Here is an 18,675-nt window from a genome sequence, read left to right as displayed (position 1 = left end):
TTGTCTTATATGCAAGTTCACAGCAGTTACATTTTTGCAGTTAAACTTACTCTACATTAAATCATACACTCTCAGTTTTGGTTTTTAAACATTGAGAGGAAAAGGAAAGAATGTGCATTTTTGTGGTGAGTAAACTGAAAAAGTCTGATTATGGCATTAGTTTGTGGCTTATTTAAAGACAGTTTTATACACTGACTGAAGGATGCTAGATTATAATCATATATAATATAATCATCTTCATGTTGTTCCAAATGCATAGAACACAGAAATTTAAACCCTAGCATATTTTGTTATGAATATAAAATATATGATGACACAACTTACATTTTTGAGTGAACTATCCCTTTACAAACTACAGCACACAACATATGAAACATATCAGGATTTGCATACTTAAGTCATGCAATTATATGAGATATGAAATATTACATCAAGTGTTATTTATAGCCAAGAAACATGCACAAACACAATCTACCATCAATGCATCAGACAGACAGAAGCGTGTTGGGTTTGAAACACAAATGTAGTGTTGAAGATAAAACAAGTATGAACTTTTTTTCACAACTGGCCCTTTTTTAGATTTATTTTTTCTTTTTGCATGTAATTTTGACTTTATGTCTCACAATCATGATATTTCATGTCTATTTTTTTCATCATAATTACAACTAATGTCATACAATAATTATGATTTCCCATTGCAGGATGGGAATGATGCATGACACACACACACACACAGGCTGAAATGTTTTGGCTTTAAAATCAATAGATGCAGTGTTTTAGATTAAGACAGCCAATATTGTGTCTGTTTGTTGGTGGACGATATTTAATGTGATTCTCTTGTACCATGGTTTCGGGAAATAGTCGTGTCTAGGTCGTTCGTTTTCATAAAGATGCATTGTATTATTGTGGTTAATCTGCGAGCTACGTCGTTGTACGGGAAACGCACCCCAGATCTGGACTCCGAATCGCGAATCGTTTGATTGGGGCTTCGGAGCGAGTCCGCAAAACATTTGATTCAGATCGAGACTCCGAAGCGCTTTTCGCGAATCGTTTGATCGGGGCTTCGGAGCGAGTCCGCAAAACATTTGATTCAGATCGGGACTCCGAAACGCGTTTCCTGAATCATCTGATCGGGGCTTCGGAGCGAGTCCGCAAAACATTTGATTCAGATCGGGACTCCGAAACGCGTTTCCTGAATCATTTGATCGGGGCTTCGGAGCGAGTCCGCAAAACATTTGATTCAGATCGGGACTCCGAAACGCGTTTCCTGAATCATCTGATCGGGGCTTCGGAGCGAGTCCGCAAAACATTTGATTCAGATCGGGACTCCGAAACGCGTTTCCTGAATCATTTGATCGGGGCTTCGGAGCGAGTCCGCAAAACATTTGATTCAGATCGGGACTCCGAAGCGCGTTTCCTGAATCATTTGATCGGGGCTTCGGAGCGAGTCCGCAAAACATTTGATTCAGATCGAGACTCCGAAGCGCGTTTCGTGAATCATTTGATCGGGGCTTCGGAGCGAGTCCGCAAAACATTTGATTCAGATCGGGACTCCGAAGCGCGTTTCCTGAATCATTTGATCGGGGCTTCGGAGCGAGTCCGCAAAACATTTGATTCAGATCGGGACTCCGAAGCGCGTTTCACGAATCATTTGAGATCAGGGGTGCATTTCCCAAAAGCATCGCTAGCCAACTATGATCGCGTCGTTACCAACGTAGTTCAACGATTCAGTGTTTCCCGAAACCATAGTTCAAACGAATATTCGCAAACTGCATCGCAAACTTGTGTCGTTGGAACGACAGCTCTCCACCTGTGGTTAGAGGATAGTTCGTCATTAGTTTGCTGTGTCGACGTCATTGATTGCGCCCCACATGGACTGTGTTCTATTCAGAGTTATCGACCCTGTGCCCTATTCCTTTAGAAGATTTCACCATCCACTTTGAGTGATTTAAAAGACTTAAAGTTATGCTTTAAGTTTATTAAATAATTCGCCTTTTTTATTATTATTACAAATTCAGTTTGAAACCAAATAGCAGTGTGGCCCTCGCGATTATTCTCCCTTCGAAGTGCCCCCTTAAGCATTAATCTTGCCGATTAGAACACAGCCATTGTTTCGTTTGTGCGAAGAAACGGTGAGTTTGTCAAGAGATTTATCTTTGTTTAATTTTAATTTAAAAACATTCCAAAATACATATGTCTCATATAACAATATTGGTAAAAAAAAGTGTTAGAGGTTTTCACTTATATAAAATGTTAACACTCAAATTACTGTTTTTTTATAGTAAATTAATTTTAAATTTTAAATGAATGTACCTAAATAAAGTAACAAAATATGTATAAATAAGTGAGTGATTTTGTTGTTTTTACAGAATTAGAATATAGAATACTCTCTACAAATGTGTTTGTGTGTGAATAGAGAGAGTATACACTGTTTGCAAAAGTTTTTTTAATGTTTTTAAGTGTTCATTTAATGCATATCGGCAAAGAAACCAAATATTTAACAGAAATTATGTCAGATTAAAGAAATGGTTTAAACTCCTGCACAGGTGAAAGGACGTATGGGTGAAGAGGACATGTCTCCAGCAGCCAGATATCACCAAAGCCGTGCACCCTCTTCAGCCACCTGCAAACTGCAGAAGTGGCCCACACAAAAGTGTTATGTGTGCTTCCATCACCCACCCATCAGGCCATCACCCACCATCTCCATAAATTTCCAACAGCATAATAATGCAGTGTAGCTAACAACTGAAGTTTAAGCGTTGTTTCTTCTTATTGCCCTCTGAAGATGTGAAGCCTGATGTTGAAGGGCCAGACTGGAGAGGACCTGATGTTGGGGGCCTGGACTTTGAAGGCAAAAGCCTGGTTGATGCACATGTATCCATATCTCCAAGGATCCTTCCATTGCAACAGGCCCCAGGATGGCCAAAACTGTCTCTTCCTCTGTAGGGACAGGAGGAACTGAAGTGATACCCCATCAGTCTTGTTTGCTTCCCTCTTACGTGCCACAGCCCTCTGTTTTGTCACACTTGCGAAGTCCCTCCACTTATTCCTGACTTTGTCTGGGCTTTGTCCATATCCATAGCTTGAAAATAGCTGGAATTTACTATTTTCCACCACCTTCTCAAAAATAACTGCAATTCTAAGCATTGAAAATTGGGGTTTTTGTGTCATTTTCATTAACACGTCAAAATGGCAAGACATAAATAGGAAAGATTGAGCAAAATAAGCAATCCACAACAGTACATCACAGTTTTTCTAAACCCATTTTTACAATTGTGGTTATCAATATTACATAAGAAATAGTATTTATCTGAAATTGTGAAATTATTGACATTGGGATCAGAAAAGAGCACATTTTTAACTCCGTGTGTGTATAATGTATTGCAGAACAAACGAATGATTCGTTATTACTCGACTCCTACGTAACGTCATTTCAAAAGCGTAATTTGAGTCGAAGAAAAGAGAAAATAAAACCAAATTACTGTAGGTGGCAGTATGTGCTCATGTCTCCAATCAGCCATTAGATCGAAGAAGAAGAAGAACGACAGCTCAAACCAACGTAGTTTGAACTATGGATCTGCCACACAGGTACCATGGTTTCGGGAAACAGTCGTGACTAGGTTGTTCGTTTTCATAAAGATGCATTGTACTATGGTGGTTAATCTGCGAGCTACGTCGTTGTACGGGAAACGCACCCCAGATCTGGACTCCGAATCGCGTTTCGCGAATCATTTGATCGGGGCTTCGGAGTTTGCAAAACATTTGATTCAGATCGGGACTCCGAAGCGCGTTTCGTGAATCATTTGATCGGGGCTTCGGAGCGAGTCCGCAAAACATTTGATTCAGATCTGGACTCCGAATCGCGTTTCGCGAATCATTTGATCGGGGCTTCGGAGCGAGTCCGCAAAACATTTGATTCAGATCGAGACTCCGAAGCGCGTTTCGCGAATCATTTGATCGGGGCTTCGGAGCGAGTCCGCAAAACATTTGATTCAGATCGGGACTCCGAAGCGCGTTTCATGAATCATTTGATCGGGGCTTCGGAGCGAGTCCGCAAAACATTTGATTCAGATCTGGACTCCGAATCGCGTTTCGTGAATCATTTGATCGGGGCTTCGGAGCGAGTCCGCAAAACATTTGATTCAGATCGAGACTCCGAAGCGCGTTTCGTGAATCATTTGATCGGGGCTTCGGAGCGAGTCCGCAAAACATTTGATTCAGATCGAGACTCGAAGCGCGTTTCGCGAATCGTTTGATCGGGGCTTCGGAGCGAGTCCGCAAAACATTTGATTCAGATCGAGACTCGAAGCGCGTTTCGCGAATCATTTGAGATCAGGTCTTTCGAGCGGATTTGCAAAACATTTGATTCTATCATGTAGCTACTTGTCTAGATCAACTTTTAATAAAGAGAAAAGCGGTTTAGAGACAGATTTTTGTTAATAGCCTGTTAGTAATCCCACAGTCCATAGCATCAGTAACTGTATAATTTAGTAAGGGAAAATTAAAACAAAATAGGATTAGTTTCATTTTTTTTTTTTTTTTTGTAGCAATGGTAATCTTAACCGCTGTGCAGTGTTCAGGGTATTTCAGGACCCCAAATTAAATTCTAATTCTAATACTGCATCATGCAAGTGTTTATTCTAGTTGAATATTTCGATATTCATGTAAGGAAAGGAAGCCATAATTTGATAAGTTTACATTTATTCATTTAGCAGACGCTTTTATCCAAAGCGACTTGGTACAAATGAGGATTAAAAAACAACACAACAAAAAGTTTATAAACGAAAATAAACAAGATGCATGCAAAATGAAGGCAGATATTGTCTGATATGTTAAGAAATAATATAAAATAAAAATGCTAAATAATTTTGCCAAAATATTTGACTCAGAAAGTCCAGATGATTCAAGCTGTTCGTGACTGTGAGTGTAACAGCAGCAGCAGAGATTATTAACCATAAATGAAAACATTTAAAACTCTGATTCCTCGATTTAAAAAAATAAATTAAAATGTAGCAAAACATTAGATTCAGATGATATGTAGAACTCTCTGTGATTATCAGTGTCAGACTGTGTGTGTTGTTTTGTCCGGGGCTCGTGGGACAGGCGTACTACTCTGGCTGTGACATCATCATCCTGGGGAGGGACTTTGAGAGCATTCAGATCATCCCAGGAGCCAAACACGGGAACATCCAGGTGGACACACACACACACACACACACACACACACACACACAGCGCGTGCTTCTGGCGTCCAAACAACATCAAGGTCTTTATAAACTGTTACAGCACTTACTCAGAGTGACACGTAGCATAGCTTTTAGCCTCATGGTTGCAGTTTGAGGTTTAGGAATTTATTTCTTTTTTTAAGCCTTTGTTTATGTCAGTTTTAATAATTTTAGCATTTCAACTTGTTTGTAAAAAGTTACTACTTTAATTTTAGTACCGTTTTCATTTAATTTATAGTGCTTTTTACTTTACAAATCATTGCAAAACAACTTTACGGAAAATTAAGTTTCTACAATATTTAGTAGTAGCTTACATGATTTATCTATATCATTTTAATTTGATGAAGGTCATGGTGTTCTTTTTCACCGCAGAGAATGATGCTCTTCCTCTTGTTTTCCAGCTCAAATATCTGAACATCCTTAAATCGAGAAGCATTAACTGAAATATAAATGAGTTCATGTTTAAAACAAGAACAAATATCTGTCAGCGGCTTAGAAAAACAATAGTTTTCACCTTTGGCAGAATTTTTTTTTCCCCGTTTTAATAATTAAACAATAAAAATCTAAAAATAAATATATTGAGTAGATAATAAAAATTTATATCTGAGGTCATTATGCATCTCCTGCAAATGTCTTGGTTTCATGATGTTCATATATTAGCACTGGAATACAGAGTGTAATAATTTTTTCTTCCCCAGATTATTGCTGATGTGAGGAAGCAGTGAGGAATCCGCTGTATAGTGATCATGCTCTCTGCCCTTTAACCTCTCAAATCTGAATATATATACGCCAATGAATCTAATTTTATATCGAGTATGAAGAGATCTGTAATATACTTGACTGTATGAATGATTATGTCATCTTTTATTATAAACATGAGTGCAGTATTAGCATCTGTATCAACATTATTAGAAATGTCTGAATGAATCAGAATCAAACGATTAAGTGATTAATGCAGAGATTTTCTTCCTTTATCTCTGTCTTGTTTTCTGGTATAAAATAATGCTTTCAGACGATTAATGGCTTTAGAATATGAGCTGGTCATTCTGTCGATTCATTCAGGGCTGCTCTGGGTTTAGTACAAACACAACACTAGTCTAGGGAGGTATAGTCTTGTCTCTGAGAACAGCTTTCCTCGGCTTTCCTTAAGGCTGTCCTTGTCCTGTTTGCAAATGGCTAAAAGGGAAGAAAAAAAAAATACATAGAATAAGTTCACAGTTTTATGAAAAGCAATGAAATCCTTATAATCAAGTGATGATGAACTTAATCGGTAACACTTTTGAATAACGGCCCATTAGTTAATATTAGTTAACTACTTTAGTTAAAATGATCTTAGAATGAACAATCCTTCTACAGCATTTATTAATATTAGTTGATGTTCAATTCAACATTTACTAATGCATTATTTAAATCAAAAGTTGTGCCAACAATGAAAACTGTATTTTCATGAACTAACATGAACAAAGATGAATAAATACAGTAATAAATGTATTGTTCATTGTTTGTTCATGTTCGTTAATGAATTAACTAACATTAACTAAAGGACTAGGACTCACCACTTCATCTTTGTAAATAAGTAACGGTAGTGAAATTAAAGAGAGAAGCTTTATCTCCATCATTCATCTAGACTGGGGCTCACTCTGTATATTGTGCTCATACACCATTTAGTTTATTATATAAACGGCAATATAAGTTAAAACGTAATAAGAATTCATTTAAACTTTGAATTCTTATGAAGTCAGCTTTCACTGCTAACTACGTTAGCGATATCGCTAGCTATTTATTAATAGTCTTACGCTGGCTGTCAACATAATGTTAAAAATGACCAAAAAACATCGAGAAAGAGCAGCTGAGTCTTACCTGTGAAAGATAACACCCCGAGATCTGTTTTTATTATCGTGTGACGGTTTGTAGGCGTCCAATCTGTCGGTGAGTCAGGTATGTTTTCTTCTTCTTCTTCTTTATTGTTTATTGGCGGTTGGCAAACCAGCTTTTGGTGCATTTCCGCCACCTACTGGGATGGAGTGTGAATACCTATGTGATGGAATGGAAAACTACTATCTAGTAATACACACACACAAAAAGTTATTTGTGTAACCTTATATTCTGTTTATCAACCGTGTATCTCTCAAATATTTAAATAAAATAGTGTACACTTTCGGTTGTATCTGTGCACTCTGAAATAAATCTTTTATTGCTAGCTGAACTTTCAGTTCCTTTAGATCTTCCACAAGTTGAGCTCGTTCCTCATTATATGCTTGACATTGAACAAGCACATGCTCCACTGTTTCTGCCACCCCACAATGGATGCATTCTGTCTCACTTTTACCTAACATGTGTAAATAATAATTTAATCTGGTGTGCCCAATGCGTATCCTCGAGATAATTGTATCATCTCTTCTAGATCCATATTTTCTCCTTTCACTCCCCACTGTATCCTGAATATTGTACAGATGTCTTCCTTTTAACTCCTTATTCCAGTTGTCTTGCCAGATATTTACAACAGCTTTTCTTACAATGCACTTAGCTTCAGCTTTGCTTAATGGAATCTCTATGTCGACTTCATCCTTTTTTAATCCCGTCTTTGCCAGTTTGTCCACTATCTCATTTCCCTCAACTCCAACATGAGCTGGTACCCATTAAAATGATATATTCCCTTTTCATTCTTTATGATGTTTAATTGTAGATCCACTAAAGGCATTTTGTACATCCAAGGGGGTACACTTGGTGTAATTACCGTATGATTCATGACTATACCATCTATTCCAATGTCTTTGGCTACTTTATCCGCATTCCATCCAAAACTATTAAAACTTGCATATTCATGCTCCCAACTTTCTTTTACCACATCTTTTACTGGATGAGCATCTGCATGTCCCTTTACGGAGCACCAATACGCCATTTTCAGCTTAATTCTTCTAATTTCTAAAGGCATTTCTGCCATTTCAACCTGCAAAGCAGAGATTGGAGATGTTTTAAATGCCCCACATGCTATTCTCAGTGCATGGGTTTGTACTCCATTTACTTTTAGTATGGAAGGTGCTGCTGAACTGTATACTATGCCACTATAATCAATAATTGGCTTTATCATTGCACAGTAAATTCTCTTTAAGGAATACCGAGTTGCCCCCCAATCTACTCCTGCAAGACACCTGAGAACATTAACTCACTTTTTACATTTTCAACCACTTTCTTGATGTGTGACGCAAAAGTAAGTCTAGAATCCATCCAGAACCCAAGGAACCTAACTTCTGAGACCTGTTCTAATACCTTATCTTACAACTTAAGTTTAGTACTTGGTAATTACTTTTTCTTAGAAAAACATATTGCTTTTGTTTTTTTCAACAGACATTCTAAAGCTCCAGTTATTAGCCCATTTTTCCACTTCTATGATGGCTTTCTGCATACAGCTTTCCACATATGTCACATTTCTACCCCGTTTCCACAGTGCACTGTCATCTGCATACAGGGATTTTCCAATACCTTGTTCAACTTTGGAAAATATGGTATGTTTTCTTCTTTCCTGATGTGTGATTTATGAGAGTTGCCCGCTCCAATATGGCGGCGACGTTGACGTGCGGTCGAGCGGACAATGAGGCATCTAGGTATTTATATGTCTATGCCAACAGCCATAGAACAGGAAGAGGAAGCCCTGTCACCTTGGCCACACGTCAACGGACAGGCACAGGAAGTGCCAATCAGTGAGAGACCCTGTGGGCGGAGTCTGTGTAATGGATGGGCACTGCACGGCCTGCCACTTCCTGCCACCGAATCGGGAGACTCCGCCCTCGTCACTGCCAAAACCGGACAACCTGTTTAACTCTGACGAGTAACACAAACTAATACAGAGGGTAGATAATCCAACAATCCTTTAAACTACAGACCTCAACCAATCAAACTATCAGTTCATGATGGCTTCAGAGAACCTCACAGTGAAGAAACCTATCCATCACCTCACTGAATCCCTCAGCTGTCTCTTTTTTCAAAGATATTTTCCAGTGTGTATTTTGGGAGACGTTCAGCACACCGATGACTGTCATATTTGTTGACTGTCATAGTGGCTTTATGATTTGCTGCTTATGTTCTTGCTTTACATACACGTACATCTGTTAATTACATAAAAATTGATGTATGATTTTTCCTCTGTTTGTTTATTCTTAAGTAAATAAGTTTTGTTAATAAACCACCCAAATAAAATCCAGTTTGGATTTCATCCAAAATATCTTATATTGTTTTCCAAAAACAAACAAAGCTTTTACGGGTTTTTAACGACATGGGGAAAAGTGATCAATGAAAAAATTAATTTCGGTGGAGTATCCCTTTATGTTCATATCCCATAAAGGTGATGCCTGTTTGAAGAATGCCATTTGGTGGCATAGAAACCATTTTACATAAATTGTTTAATATTTTTCATGGTTTTCTTCAATGTTTGAGGCCTATTGAAACAGCTCTACCTAAATACTTTTCATGCTTTTATTTTGGACTAATTTCAGTTCCATTTACATTTAGGTTATGTAGTTTTCATTTTTATTTATTTATTTTAGTTTTTTTTATTGTTTTATTGTTCAAATTTAAACAGGTTATAATAGTATTGGAGTAGGTTGGACACTAGGTGGTGCTTTGGGGTAATTTTCACCATGCATTTGTCTACAAGGCAAAAGCTGTCTCTAAACTTTAAAATTTACATTTGTTTTTTATTTATTTTAGATACACATTTAAAGGAAATTATACATTTACATGCTTAAGGATTATTTCAACCGAACTGAAGTGTGCCTGTGTGAAAACAAGTCAGCACCATAAAAAAATAATATGTAATATGTACTTAGTATTAAATTAAAGGGCCCTGTGAAATCCGTTTTAAGTTTTATTTGCTCCTATTTGTCTGGATTCAGGTTTTTTTTTTTCTGGATGATTATAAAAATAAAAAATATATAAATAAGGCCTAATTAAAATCATGAAAATTTTAACTTAAGCATATTTAATGTTTAACAAAAACCATTCAACGCGAATGCACAGACGTTTGTTGTGGTAATTAATACCTCACCCAGCACTTGTTCGTCCATTTAAAAGCATTTTAGGGGGCTCTTGGCTTTTTGGGGCCCAAGGCGGGCACCTACCTTTGCCTAATGGTCCACCATTTTTTTTTTATTTAGCTAGAGGCTGGGAGAAACGGTTTTGACTAGCCTAATCTACAACATTTAAATGCCTGCATTATTAGCCTGCATGTCATTGCTCTGTTGTTGATTTTGATTGCTTCCCTTGTCCTCATTTTAAGTCGCTTTGGATAAAAGCGTCTGCTAAATGTAACGTAAATCACAGTCACTTGAAAACACGTATTTCTTTGGCCTGCGTTCTTGTTTATTTTCTTGATTCTCTGTAATGATTTCTCTGTTGTTGTTATTGTTATGATGAGATGTAATGAAGTAGGTGAGAGGTCGAACTGTCTCCTCGACGCGTTTGACTGACGGAGCTTGTGACGCTTCTGAGCTCCTCATCACACAGCGAGGTGACGCCCCCTTAGCGCACGTGACCAGACTTCGCGCTTGTGATTGGCTGGGGCGGACCCTGCCCAGGACAGAGAGTGCTGCAGAAAGAACCACATGTGCAGATTCATCCACCCTCAGCAGTGATGTAGCCTGCCGTATACACTGTAACCTTGGGAAGTAAGACTCATCAGTATACACTTTTTATCTTTCGGTTTCATGAAAGACGAGAGACCGTGTCTCGTTATATTCTTATGCATTGACTCATCTTGAGTCATTTCTGATTTATATATATTTATTGTCCTTTTTGGTTTTATTATAAAATTTTAAATGTCTACTGGATTAGAAGAAATGGATATGAAGTCTATTTTAGCCGGAGGTCGAAATGTTTTGTGCTTGTTTGACGTGGACGGAACGCTGACAAACCCGAGAGAGGTAAGATGCGAGACTGTTCATTTATATAAAATCTTTTTTTTTAAATCAACACAATATTTATTAGATAATATTAAGTGTAACAGATGATGCATAACATTTAAAGGGCTATAAATCTGCTATAAATCCTCTCTGCTATTAAGAGAACATTATGTTTCTATATACTGCGCTGATCTGTTTAGGTGAAGCATGTCTCGTGAGTGTGTTTGTGTGTTTGTACAGTACTCGTTCTGCACGTAGCTGTACTGTAGACAATGTTTCCCACGCGACGCTCTTGGAATGTTCGTTCATGGTTCGTTCTAAACACAACATGCGACATTCTGTGTTCCTTTGGTTCGCTCTGTTACATGAGCAGTTACCGAAATCTGCTGCGTGACGTGACATGCCGTTCTGCTCAAGAACTGTTTATTTACGTCAGATGAGCTGTATCAGTGTGCTCAGATGTTGCATCATCAGTCTTTCCTCCGCTGTAGAAGCAGTGACTCGTGGGAATGTTATAGTACTAAAAGTGGAAAGTAAAAATAACCTTTACAGCTTATACAGAACGTTGTTAACACACACACACACAAATACTGTTTTACAACGTTAATAGCCCGTTCACACCAAGACGAGATAAGACAGTGTTGTTTAAATCACTTCAACCTCTTAGATGATAACACTAGCCGATCAGAAAATCTCCTTGCTTTAAAGAGCGAGCTGAGATTATTTCCACAAGTGTGCGCTAAAAAAAGGAGCATATGTGTGGATGCTAATATTCATTTATCATGATCCTTCTTGTGAAAGATCTTTCTACTGTCAGGGTAGCCTTAATTGTGTTTTGACAGTTTCACCGATTAAAATGGTCATGAACTGAGAAATCGAATTCCCCTGGATCTTTTGACTTACAGGTCAATGTATAAAAACATCATGTAAGTTTCAAAACTCAAAACGTTCTTGTTAGTCCATAAACAGCTTTTATTGAAACCAAACTCAGAAAACGACTTGTTTTGGAATGCGCCACATTATGAGGTAATAGTGTGGCTAAGCCCCGCCTCCACAGGAGTAGATCAAGTCAGCTTCTACATCACTGCCTCTTTAGCTCCGCCCACTGATACACGCTTGTAGTGGGAGGAAATGAAATACACAGGACTACTCCATCAACAGAATAATACAGATGATATTACAAGATTATAAGACACTGTAGTGTAAATTATGAAAATTGTCTTTAAATTGCCTTCATAACATATATCTAGATCTAAACATCATGTTTCATCATGTCGCAAATTTAAGTTTAAAACCACACTAACACAAGTGAATTTCAGAGAACATTATAACATAATAATAATAATAATAATAATAAAAATGCAGCTCATGACCCTTTAATTGTTCATCCGCCACACCTTCATGATGCTGTTAAACTCCCTCATTAAACATTTGGGAGTTTTCTTACCCTCCTAGCACACTGTTATGACTCACAGAGGATATGACTTCATGTACAGTGATAGCGTGAGTCTATGACAGTCTGCAGCTCTGACACACAGTGTGTTTGTTTAACCAACCAGTCAGTAAACAACACCGCCATTAATTTGACTAACATGCACTTAAACGTCTGCCGAAAACATAAAGGTGAAGTATAACATACAGGGCTGCAGACATGGTGACTAGTAAATTTAGACTATTTAGTCTGCCCAAAGTGTGTTCCCCAATCAGAAATACTCTGAAACCTCAGCTGCATCCACTGTTTAATGGAAACGTAAATCAGTTTTCAGGGGCACTGAGGTGATGTAGCTCTGTGTGTGTGTGTGTGTGTGTGTGTGTGTGTGTGTGTGTGTGTCTGCAGAAGATCGACCCTGAGCTGGACCAGTTCTTCCAGACCTTGAGAAAGAAGGTGAAGATCGGCGTGGTGGGTGGATCAGATTATTCCAAAATCGCAGAACAGCTCGGAGAAGGAGATGAAGGTTAGAGAATCACATATTTCTTCAACATCTGCCCTAAAGACGGTCATCAGTCTTTGGGATCATTATCCAAACTCATGTTTTAATGGGTTTTGGATATTGCATCAGATGTAGAATGTGGAGGAACTGGTTCGACTGCATCACCGAGTCAACTCGGACATCAACACAACAGCTGATATCCCATAATTACGAAGTCTGAGCACTGAAACATACGCAATTAAAATAACTCAATGAACTCTTTCTCCCGCTTCTGCTCTTCTCTGGCTAATATAATTCTGACTGCCAGGATATTAGATTATTCTGTTACCAGACAAACAGATATTTTCTGCCAGGATCTGGCATCTGGGGCTGGATCTGATATTTCTGGCATGGAGGCATGATCTAACAGTATGGAGATGGAAACACAGAGGTCATTGGGTTTGATTCCCAGTGAATGCACGATAAAATCTATTCCTTAAATACAACGTAAGTCGCTTTGGATAAAAGCATCTGCCAAATGCATAAATGCAAAATGTCAATGTAATTTCATTCCTGTCAAGAAGAAAAGTCATCTTTCAGATGTGTGGTTTAATCTCACCTGCAGGTGTTATTTTAGTCTTGACTTTCTGTTTGACTTCTCTGGATCTTATCAGTTATCTAGATCAGTTCGTTGTGTCATCAGTGATCGATGATTGTCGTTGTCATTATGATTGTGCAGCTCTGATTAGATTAACCAAGATATCAGGATTTAATCTGAAACGGTTCACTCCAGAATCAGATCCAATCACATTCACACTCAGATTAGAGCAGAACCTGATCAGATGTGTCTTTGACCTCATCAAGTCATCCGGTCGGCTCAAACAGGACTCCTGTGGACCTCACATTAAAGCTCTCTGAGTGTAAATGAGCTTGTTTGTGTGTGTTGTGTAACAAGGTAAAGGTCATCAGGATGAGGATAAGATATGCTGAACAGAGTGCTTTGATTGCGTCTCATTCTGTTGTTGTGTTATGCTCTCTCTCGCTGCAGTCATACACAAGTTTGACTACATCTTCGCAGAAAATGGAACCGTGCAATACAAAGAGGGCAAACTCATCTCCAAACAGGTGATTGATAATGGGGAAATATTCAAATGTCTTCAATATTTCAAATGTCTTAGAAGTCCAAATTGGAATTCTTTGTAGAACTTTAAGAGACACTCTTCAGAATTCTCTGTGTTGATTCCAAATTGGTGTGTTATTGAATCTTCTCAATCTGTTTTCTCAGGCCATTCAGAATCATCTGGGCGAGGAGTTACTGCAGGACCTCATCAACTTCTGTCTCAGCTACATGGGGCTCATCAAGCTGCCCAAGAAACGGTAACAGAGATGTGTGATCACCTGTGATGTCATGTCAGTACGGCAAACCAAATGTCATCATTTCAACCAAATCTCTTTCTCTCAGAGGGACGTTCATTGAGTTTCGTAATGGCATGATCAACATCTCGCCCATCGGACGCAGCTGCACGCTAGAAGAGCGACTCGAGTTCTCTGAGATCGACAAGGTATTCTCAGTTCACAAGAACCAAGTTATTTTTACAGAATTGGCCAAACGTTGTGTGAACCAGTCTATACAAAATGAATGTTTTGATTTAAAACCCTAATAAACCTTAATGCACATTTAAAATAATCCAAACTGTGCCGTCCTGCAGAGAGAGAAGATACGAGAGAAGTTTGTGGCGGCTCTGCAAGAAGAGTTTGCAGGAAAAGGTCTGCGGTTCACCAGAGGTGAGCAGGAAATGACATCACCAGCTCTCTGGTGATGGGAAGCAAATGAACCGCGCTGAAACAGAGCTGTTTGTATCTGCACGGCACATTACACACACACACACACACACGTTATCTGTGTTCAGTGTGATAAACGAATGCTATCAGATGCGCTCGTGTGTGTGTGTGAGTGTTTACAGACCAATGACCCGTGAGAGAAAATGAGTGTTTACTTTGCCACATATGGACACACACACACACACACATGGATGGGCATCGGCTTTGAAGTCTGGAGGCAGTTTCCAGTAGTTTTGCCTCTAAAGTCCAACTCAGTTTCACACACACTGGCTTTGTCTCTTTCATTTTTCGGGGGGGTGTGAGATGATCGAGCTGTCTGATTGGCTGTTCCTTTAGCTACCATTGAGGCAGTGCTAGAATGCTTGTGGAGGGACACTAATGAACTCTGTGTGAGTTGGGTTTGTGTGTGAAGATCATTCAGTTTTAACGTCTGTTTTCAATCACTCTGAGGACAAACAGTCCAACAGTTCAATTCTCTGAAGACAGACCGTCTCAAAGACTAAAAGGGTCATTACTGTGAGAATCGGGGATCGTAAACATGTTAAACTCTCTGTAATAGGTTGCAGATTCACTGCTTTAATGCCACTGGGAGGGTTTATTTTGGAGGAACACACATTAAGTGACAGATTGACCCTATGAAACCTACTGTATCATATGTGATATTACGCTGAACTGTAAGATCATAAACATCGCTGAAAATCCTGTTGCACTCAATCTCCTGCATGCCTTCTGTCGTCTGATTGATAGGTCCAACCCCCAGCAAGTTAAAACTCTTTTAGTATAACTGCACAAACATGCACCTTTACTTTATAACCCAGTTATCATTATTTAGAGAAAGTTAGTGAGTCTCAAATATAATCTCGGGAAGGGTTCGGTATGAGGGCATCTGATTTAGTGGATAAACCTGGTAGAAGTTTGCAAACAGCTAAAAACTTTACTGAACATTATCTGGAAGAACGCTTCAGGGTTTGTAGTTAAACTGATGCTTAATGTTGATATTAAATGAATCTTTTCCTATTGTGTGTTTTGTGATTGTCTTCAGGGGGTTTGATAAGTTTCGACATCTTCCCGGAGGGCTGGGACAAACGCCTCTGTCTGGACGTCCTGGAGCAGGAAGGATGGGACACCATCTTCTTTTTCGGCAATGAAACTTCATTGGTGCGTAATTGAATGGCTGTGTATCTGTATTAATGTGTGTTTATGTGTATTTATTTGTTATATTTGTTCTCGGATCAGGGTGGAAATGACTACGAGATCTTCGAGGACCCTCGTACCATCGGTTTCACCGTCCGCTCCCCTGAAGACACAGCGAGGCTCTGCAGGGAGATGTTCTTCAGCGCTCCGCCCAATGAGTCGTGACACTGGACAACTGACTCCTGCGCCCACTGCTGGTCACGGTGGGCAAACACATGCAGATCCACCCAAACCACACCTCTGCTGATCTGCAGACCGAAGGGACTGCACCGAAACAGCTCTGACAGGGCCCCATCGGATTTAATGTTCAAATATTACTTGTACATAGAAAGATTTCCTCTCGTTTCATAGTAAAAAAAAGTGTTTTACTGTGGCCACGTTCACACTGCAACATTTCCGGAGTGACAGCTGTGTTTAAAGTACAGCGAATCCTCTGAATGATGAAAGAATACAGGACTGCTTGACATCTCAAAGCTTTTAACCAGGTGCTTTAATGGTGCTTTACATATTTAAAGGAATTAAGCGATTTAAAGGCATATAAGAGATTAATGAAAATTTAGATTTACAATATATTGTAAAATAATGCATTTAAAATGCATTTTAATTTAAAATGTTCTGACATCCTCTCAACAGAACTGCTTGTTTAGTCATATGGGCTATTACAAAACACATTATGATTTCTTCAAAACGGTGAAATCTGACAAAACGTTGAGTAGTTTGAATACGTGCTTATTACTGTCGGTCATTTAGCATTTCTGTCCAACAGTTGACTGATATTAATGTTTAGCCATAGCCTACATCTTAAGCCATTTTCAGCCGTTAAAACGATAAAGTCCGCCTCCTTTGATTTGATTGGCCATCTCAATCATTTGAGTGTTAATAAGCAGATCAACACAAAAACACTTGTCATCCTAATAATAAACATAGCAATAGAGAGCAGCTGAGCAGCAGAATATCGGAGATAAATTTGTCATTATCTGATCATGATGAATCAGATGTGTCTGGTTAATTGCAGTCCTGTTGTGTGAGATACTGAAGACATGCACCAGTTTCTGTGGTTTTCTAGCACCTCAGATAATCCAGCGTTGTCCGAAACAGTAATGCGTTTAGATTTTATATAAATGCTGCTGTCTGAGTGAATTATTCAGGGGTCACTCAGGACGTCGAGTTGTCTCCAGATATTTATCATGCTAGACATTGATTCATCGGTGAGCCTCTTTGATGCAGTAGTTCACACATGAAGACTGATGAACACTGATCACCCGCTAGTTTTCTGTGAGTGACCTAATAACTGGCTGTAATCCTGTAGTGTGAACGTGGCTTTAATCAACCCCATCAGACATCAGGAGTGACATCAGGAGTGACATCAGGAGTGACTTCAGAAGTGACTTCAGGAGTGACTTCAGAAGTGACTTCAGAAGTGACATCAGGAGTGACATCAGGAGTGACTTCAGAAGTGACATCAGAAGTGACATCAGGAGTGACATCAGGAGTGACTTCAGGAGTGACATCAGGAGTGACTTCAGGAGTGACATCAGGAGTGACATCAGGAGTGACTTCAGAAGTGACTTCAGGAGTGACTTCAGGAGTGACATCAGGAGTGACTTCAGAAGTGACTTCAGGAGTGACATCAGGAGTGACTTCAGAAGTGACATCAGAAGTGACATCAGGAGTGACATCAGGAGTGACATCAGGAGTGACTTCAGGAGTGACATCAGAAGTGACATCAGAAGTGACATCAGGAGTGACTTCAGAAGTGACATCAGGAGTGACTTCAGAAGTGACATCAGGAGTGACATCAGGAGTGACTTCAGAAGTGCAGTGTGAACATAACCTCCTTCACTGATCAATCACAGCGTGTTGAAACGAGTGATCGGTTCTCTCTGTTCCACGCTAAGCTTCAGTTTTGTTATGGTCTCGTGATCTTATTTGAAATGTTTGTGAGTAGGTGAATGTGCTTCTGATCTCGGATTGACTCTGAGATATTTACAAGATGATGAAAATGAATCTGCATATTTATGAATGAATGACCGCCCGAATTGATCAAATCTGATCTAACGCCAACTAATAGCTGATCTCTGTTTGTGGAATCGCTCTTTTAATGTGGTTAAGATTACGAATCAGTTTAGATGTGATATTATCATTCCTGAGAGAATCCAGCATTGCTGAAACACCAGGTTGATTTCCAGGGCATTTATTATGACCTTCCTTGCGTTGAGCATTTGTTAATCGGACATCAGTGTTTCTAATTCAGGATCCGTCGTGTGTTTGAGCGTGTGCTGTGAATGTAAATATATCGTTGCTTCATTTCTGATTGCATAAATGCACTTTAACTTGAATTGATTCATATCATAAAATTACACTAATGATGTAAACGGTGCTGGATTTAAGAAATGAGGTGACCTTAATTCTTTTAAACAAAATCATTTAGTGAGGATCTTTATGTTTTAATTTGTTACATTTTAAAGTTTTAACACTCCTGAAGAAAGGAAAAACTGAAACTGTAATAGGATTTTCGTGGTTCAAAAATATAGCCTTTACATGTGAAATGCAAATGCAAATATGCCTGGTGATTAATTATGAACGAGTCTGTTTGTTTAAAATAAA

General features: G+C 38.9%; 1 protein-coding gene and 1 long non-coding RNA gene across 3 annotated transcripts; one reads left to right on the top strand and one right to left on the bottom strand.

Moving 5' to 3' along the window:
* Positions 1 to 6,066: 6,066 nt before the first annotated feature.
* On the bottom strand, positions 6,067 to 7,190 carry LOC127942326 (uncharacterized). Its single transcript, XR_008149287.1, has 2 exons — positions 7,086 to 7,190; positions 6,067 to 6,401 (listed from the first exon to the last, which is right to left on the bottom strand). It is a non-coding gene; the product is annotated as an uncharacterized LOC127942326 (long non-coding RNA).
* A 3,631-nt stretch (positions 7,191 to 10,821) lies between these two features.
* Positions 10,822 to 17,511, top strand: LOC127942263 (phosphomannomutase 1). Of its 2 annotated transcripts, XM_052537960.1 has the most exons (9): positions 10,822 to 11,143; positions 12,960 to 13,077; positions 14,081 to 14,157; positions 14,318 to 14,409; positions 14,495 to 14,594; positions 14,742 to 14,817; positions 15,917 to 16,032; positions 16,111 to 16,271; positions 17,378 to 17,511. In XM_052537960.1, the coding sequence occupies exons 1-8, from the start codon at positions 11,039 to 11,041 to the stop codon at positions 16,231 to 16,233; spliced, it is 807 nt and encodes a 268-aa protein (XP_052393920.1). In that variant the 5' UTR covers positions 10,822 to 11,038; the 3' UTR covers positions 16,234 to 16,271; positions 17,378 to 17,511. The 2 variants fall into 2 exon arrangements, with proteins under 2 accessions (XP_052393920.1, XP_052393914.1); XM_052537954.1 differs by having other exon boundaries at positions 10,823 to 11,143; positions 16,111 to 17,385.
* Positions 17,512 to 18,675: the final 1,164 nt, after the last annotated feature.

Source organism: Carassius gibelio, chromosome A3 (genome assembly GCF_023724105.1).
Source record: "Carassius gibelio isolate Cgi1373 ecotype wild population from Czech Republic chromosome A3, carGib1.2-hapl.c, whole genome shotgun sequence".
Classification (NCBI taxonomy): domain Eukaryota; kingdom Metazoa; phylum Chordata; class Actinopteri; order Cypriniformes; family Cyprinidae; genus Carassius; species Carassius gibelio.
This window is presented reverse-complemented; position numbering and strand designations above follow the sequence as displayed.